The following is a 5,910-nucleotide window of genomic DNA, read 5'->3' as shown; positions in this document are numbered from 1 at the left end:
TTATTATTATTATTATTATTTTTTTATGTTGCTGGTTTCCTTTTTTCCGCCTTGTCTTCGGGTTGGTTCGGGCGGTTTCTCGGGGTGCTGAGTGTCGCCTCTGGTGCAGGCGTGAGACTTGTCAGAGCGCCGCCAGGGGAACGAGCCAGCCCGGCCCCTGCGGAAAAGTCTGCGCTTCCCCGGGGCGGGTGCGGGGCCGGCTGCGCCCGGGGGTGTGCTCCTCTCCGCGTCTCAAGTTGAGCCCTGGCTGGCGCCAGCGGCGAAGGCGCCGGGACCCGGGACCCGGGACCCGAGCGCCCCTGCTAACCCCGAAGTTCCCGCACCGTTTGCAGACAACTCTTTTGTTCGCGGAAGTTTGCGTCCGCCACCCCCGGGACGCGGACGCCCCGCGGCGGGCTCCGTGGCTGCTGGACCGGCCGGGGCGGTCGCAGTGGGGGTGAGGGGGCGTTCTGCTCCCGGCTGGGGAAGCCCGCGGGGTGGCCGCGGCGGGGGTTTGCGGAGCTGGGGGCGCCGGCGTGGCTTTGCACATGGCGAGAAGGGCCGTCCGGCACGGGCACACTGGTCGAGTCACATTTTTGCCAGTCCTTGATTTGCAAGCCTGTGGGAGTCAGCTTTCCCGCTGGGAGTTTCTCTTGGTGGGGCAGGGACGAAGGAGGCGAGGACACCTAGAATCCGGGGAGGGCCCTCGGTGTGCATTGCCCCAAGGGGCTTCTCGGGCACCCCCAGCTCCCCACCCCCGCCTGCAGACTTGGGGAACAATGCTCGAGGCGCGGGACAGAGCGGCGGAGCACGGGCGAGTCGTGGGGGCTAGCTTGCACGGGTCCTTCGCCCCCGGAAGCCCCCCGAAGCCGGGCTCCCTCCTTCTGACCGCCCGGGTTCATTAACACGTACTGTACTTCGTACGATGGTGAACAAAGAACGGCTCTTTGCAGCATTTGATGAATGGGATTCTGCCTCCTATAGGCCACACTCCGAGTCTTCCATACGTTACAGTCTCCGGACTCGGTGGTGTTGGGTGAGTGGCCCCTGCGGAGGGCTGCTTCACGGGCCGGGACCCTGGGGCAGGGCATTGGTGCCGCCGCCGCCGCCGCCTCCGCCGCCGCGCTTGTCTTGCCCAAGCCGGTGCAGATGGAGCCAGGCTGACGGTTGTTCCACAGGAACAAATGTTTGTTGAATTGTTGGATGGCGGAGACAAGGGAGTGTTTTCTATTGACTGCTGCAGGAGTTGGAATGGCATTGTTTATTGGCCTGGGAAGCCAGGCAAGCGTCTTGTGCTGCCTACAACGCATTAGCAGACTTCCAAATGACATACTAGCATATGTGTTCCCAGCACTTCCCACAGGCTGGAAGGGGATCCCTCCTTGCTCCAGATCCTAGACTCCGTTGAAAGATGTCACCTGGTCTGAGGACTTGGGAGGGAATGGAGTTAGTAGACCTGGTGAAACTCACTGTTCCGGACTTGGCCGGGTTTTGGTTTCATTTTAATTTATCCACTTAGCAGTGACTTGTCTCAGTTACAGTTTTGATACTGAATTGCAGATCTGTGGGGTTTTGTTTCCCCGCCCCCAACCCCATCCCTTAACTGGCGACAGCTAGATAAAAAACCAGAAACAGCTACCTCCCGATGACAGGCCCCTGTTAGTGGGAGGAGGTTTGTGTTCCAAGTGCAGGACTTGTGGCCCTCGACCCAGGGTCTGCACTTGGCTAGGGTCTGCATGCTGCCAGCGGTCCTGCAGACCCAGGAGCATGCGGCGATCCAGCTCCCAGGGCGCCGTTGCAGTCTAGGAAACTAAGGAGAGGCTTGGGGCAGGTCTGTTTTTTCCCCAAATGCCTCTCTAGAGAAGAAGGTGGTTTTAAGACCAGTTCAGATCATTTTGCCCAAGGACTTCTTATTTTCCCCTGAGAATGTGATGTTGATAACGTGACCCTTTTAACGTTGAAGAGCAGTTTTAAATAAAAGTTAGTATTGTCTGCTGCAGAAGTGGACTTGAATTCCTAAGGCTGGCAGCACGAGTGCTCCATGATTGTGATTGATAATGTTTTCAGTCAGTTTCTCCCTTCTGTTTTCAATTTAGGATATGTCGCACATGTAGTAGTGTTTTGGAAGTTCTTAAAGTTCTTTTAGGAAGACCTTTATGTTAAGATACCTTAGAGGGGTCATCGTGGCTCTCCTTCGTTGACATCCTACGGGAAGCCCTGTTGTTATTTCTTAGGCTCTTTCTCCCCACACCTGTCACCTCTCTCTGTCCCCCTGTTGATGACTTCACTGTCACCTGGCCTCCATTCCCCCGCTGCCCCCCCCCCCAGTTCTGTGGAAGCCTGATGGGCTGCGTGTCCTTTAAGCGGGTTCAGCGGGCAGGCGCCTGACCAATGGTGGAAGGGTTGGGAAGGGCTAGCCAGCTCTCTCTTCCCCTGCTGGAGACTGGAGACCAGGCACCCCGGTACACTCTGGGAGCTGGCAGCAGGGGACGCCTCGGAGCAGGCTGGTATGTCTTTGCCGTGCTCTTTAAACAGTACGCCCTTCTCACCCACTGCTTGGTGCGGTGGTGGGTCCCGGAGACCGAGAGCCGGACCCACTGGCGGACTGTTCAGCCGATGTTGTGTCCCGGCCGTGTGACTTTTTTTGAATTGCGTACTGCACAGAAACTTTTCGTTCTTGCCCTTAAAAAAAAAAAAGACAAAAACAAAACCAAACCTGATACAAGCAAACACGCAGGTCAGCACCACTGCCATCATTAGCCGTACCACACACACCTCTCTGATGTGTAATAAAAGAAACCTGCAGGCATAATTTGTTATGTAATATGCTGATAATACAAGTTTCGGTTTTAGATGGAAACCAGATGTGGAGGGGCTCTCTTTAATTGATCCAGCAAGGGGGACACATTAATAGATTAGCCCTTGCAAAACCCCAAAGATGATTTTTTTTGTTTGTTTGTTTGTTTTTTGTCTTGAGGGGAGACTCCTAAACCTGCGGCTTTTTTCGAGGCTTTTGCCTCTGAGCTGCTTGCTTTGCTGCAGCTGTCGTTTTTGTCAGACCCTTCCTCTCTTGAAAGAACCAGTTTGTTGCCAACACGAAGCACATGGCCCGTTCTGGCTGGGCTCCGCGCAGCTTAACTCTGCTGGGCTCCACACTCCTCCTTGTCTTGTCCAGCTGCTGCCCTGCCCTGCACCCTACAAAACAGGGCCTGGCCGGGGGACTTGAGCGCTGCAAGGAATGTTGACTGGCCTCCCTCAACTCCTCTCTGAAATGTCTGATCATCCAGGGAGAGTCGCTGTTTAAACTTGCCCCGTGAATACACTTTCCAAAATCATTGCCTCTCCTCCTCTGATTAATTTCTGTGTTTGTTTCCTGCCTAACTTTATGAGGGTTCTTTCTACATGGCTGAGTCACCTTTATTATGGCCCAGGGTCGGGGACTGCACTGTAATAGCTGACCCCATTAACAGCAGTTTCATTGCGTGCTGGGATGTGAGCTTTGGAAACAAACCCCCGAGGCTTAGGTACACTGATGTGCCCAGAGACTTGCTTAGAAAATTTTTGTTTTAGCGCAGTTTACATTAACATGATTAATGACCGCGCCACTGAAAAGTCTATATTCAAAAGCAATTTACCATTCCCTAGGGTTCTTCTTATGGCGAAGCAATTTTCTTTGCCAAACAACTTTGTTTTAAGGTAATTTCTTCTTTGATGTTTAATCCAAACCTCCTGTGCACACGGTTTTGGATCAAGGCCGGGGCTCCAAAAATTGTGGGTTGTGGTCTGGTGGTGCCTGCCTTAACCTTCCCGAACTCGGGTCGGAGGGCACCGGGATTCTTGATCTAAGAAAGCTCTCTGGGATCCAAAGCAGCAGCAGAGTTCGTGCGGAGCTGGTTCGGACGGACGGGAGGAAATCTTCCAGGGGGAAACTTGGCTTCAGGGTGTCTTGGAGAAGGGAAGTGAGGAGGCTAGAGCTGAGGACAAGATTTCTTTCTTTTTTTTTTTTTTTCTTCCTTGCATCGACTGGAGATACTTGAGCTTTTAAAAAACAACAACAACAACAACAACAACAAAACAGAGACGTCTTTGCCGCAGCCACCACCACCTTCTCCTTTTCTTCTTCTTCTTTTTTTGTTAAACGTGGGTGATGGAGGGGAGGGGGGAATACTGATGGGTGGGTCTGAAAGCAGCCTTAGGAACCCGAGAAAATAAAAACACATTTGAAGGACTCTGGAAGATTTTGCATTTCAAAGGGTCCACCTTGTAGAATTTCACATCACGTCAGGGGTTATGGAGAAGTGTGACAGGCACCCCCAGCTTCTTTAATGGTTCTCCTCCTCTCCTGCTGCGGGGGGCTGCACGGGAAGCTGTCTTTTGCAGGGGGTGGGGGTGCGGCGGGGGCAGTTTGGCCAGACCGTGCCGGGGATATCTTGGAAAGAAACAACGGTGCCCCTTAGGCATCTGTAGTTCCTGGGGGCACTTTTTCCACGGGGCCACTCTCAGGAGGTGAAAGCAAATTCTGTCGCTAAAGAGCCCATTTGACCCCAGAATGGGGGCGGGGGGGGGGCAGGCCAACTCCTGACTGCTCTCGCTCTTTTCCTTAGGCTCGTGGAACAAAGAAACAGATTCTCCTCCTGCACTGGTGTAGTATGGTTCCCTAGTTCCCAGGATTCCGGACCATGAAAAGTTGGGCGCAGCAGGCTTCAGCCGAAATGGGTGTGGATTGTTCCAAGAATAATAGCGGTGCCCACCGGGTATTGAAGGCCTACCCTGGGCCAGAGGCGTTGCGTGTGCTCTCCAGTTTTCAAAGCATTCCTGCAGTTACAGCTGAAGGAATGGAGGCTCAGAGAGGCCAAGTAACTGGCCGAAGGCCACACAGCTTCTAGGCCGGAGAGGGTCATAGTTCTGTCGGGGTCTGTCTCTCTTCAGAGCCTGGTTGTTTTCCACACGCGTGCTGTTGGTTGGTGCCTTCCTAAGATAGAGGCATCAGTTCTGTTTTATCTCAAAGCATAAATTTTGCTTAGTGTTGTTAACACCACAGGGAAACTTAGCAATTCTGACCCCCTCTTTGCCGTGCCCCTCCTTTTCCTACAGCTTTAAAAAAAATTTTAAAGGGGGGGGGGCTTGGATTCTAGTTCTACCACAGGACCAATGGCAGTGCCTCAATTGGGAAGATTGAAATATTTTGCTTCATCCTTACAAAAGACAGATTCACAAGAAAATGTAATTATTCCCAGTGACCTTCTAGGGGAAATGGGAAATAAATCTGTCAGCCCAGAAGAGGTATCACCATTTATTCGGATTCTGTTTTCTATTCAAAGAGATTGTTTAAAAGGGATTTCGGCATTTTTTTTTTCCCTCTGCGTTTGTAATTCAGATCTCTCAAAGTAAACCATTTTGTGGTGCTTGCCACCCCAGATTTGTATAATATCACGTTTTGTTTACATGCCTAAAGTAATCAAATAACTGAACCCAATTGTGCGGCCTTCAGTGTGTGGGAACTTGGTACATCCCAGCCGGGGCTGGGCAGAGGCCCTGTGTTCTGTCTCAGACACATGGCTCTTCACAGGTTGATCCTGGGTTGGGGGCTGGGGGATGGTGTGAGCATCCTGTCTCCAGCAAGACCTGCCTGGCTGGATCTCCTGCCCTAAAAAGTTTGTGGGAAATGGCTGGGGCCTCTGTGTAGAGTTTCTAGACTCTAGAGCCGTCAGTCTCCACCTTAGCTGCACAGTAGAATCACCTGGAGAGCGATTTACAAAAGAAAAAAAAATCCCAGTGCCCACGCTCTATCCAGGACCAGTCACATCAGAATCTTGGAGAGAAGGCTCAGCATTGGTGTTAAAAAAAAATTTTTTTTTAGTGTTTGTTTATTTTTGAGAGAGAGAGAGAGAGAGAGTGGGAGACAGAGCACGAGTGGGGGAGGAGCAGAGA

The 5,910-nt window shown here is 52.3% G+C and overlaps 1 protein-coding gene across 1 annotated transcript in view; it reads left to right on the top strand.

Annotated features, from left to right (window-relative positions):
• Window positions 1-5,450, top strand: part of EEF1AKMT2 (EEF1A lysine methyltransferase 2) — a 38,858-nt gene extending 33,408 nt beyond the window's left edge. The window contains exon 6 of the mRNA XM_040486717.1: window positions 4,584-5,450. Within this exon, the coding sequence (XP_040342651.1) occupies window positions 4,584-4,627 (44 nt within the window). The 3' untranslated portion in view covers window positions 4,628-5,450. The remainder of the gene's footprint in view (window positions 1-4,583) is intronic.
• Window positions 5,451-5,910: the final 460 nt, after the last annotated feature.

Source organism: Herpailurus yagouaroundi, unplaced genomic scaffold (genome assembly GCF_014898765.1).
Source record: "Herpailurus yagouaroundi ecotype Mexico unplaced genomic scaffold, PumYag 163, whole genome shotgun sequence".
NCBI classification, from domain to species: Eukaryota; Metazoa; Chordata; class Mammalia; order Carnivora; family Felidae; genus Herpailurus; species Herpailurus yagouaroundi.
Note: the sequence above shows the minus strand (reverse complement) of the source record. Positions and strands in the feature narration are given on the sequence as shown.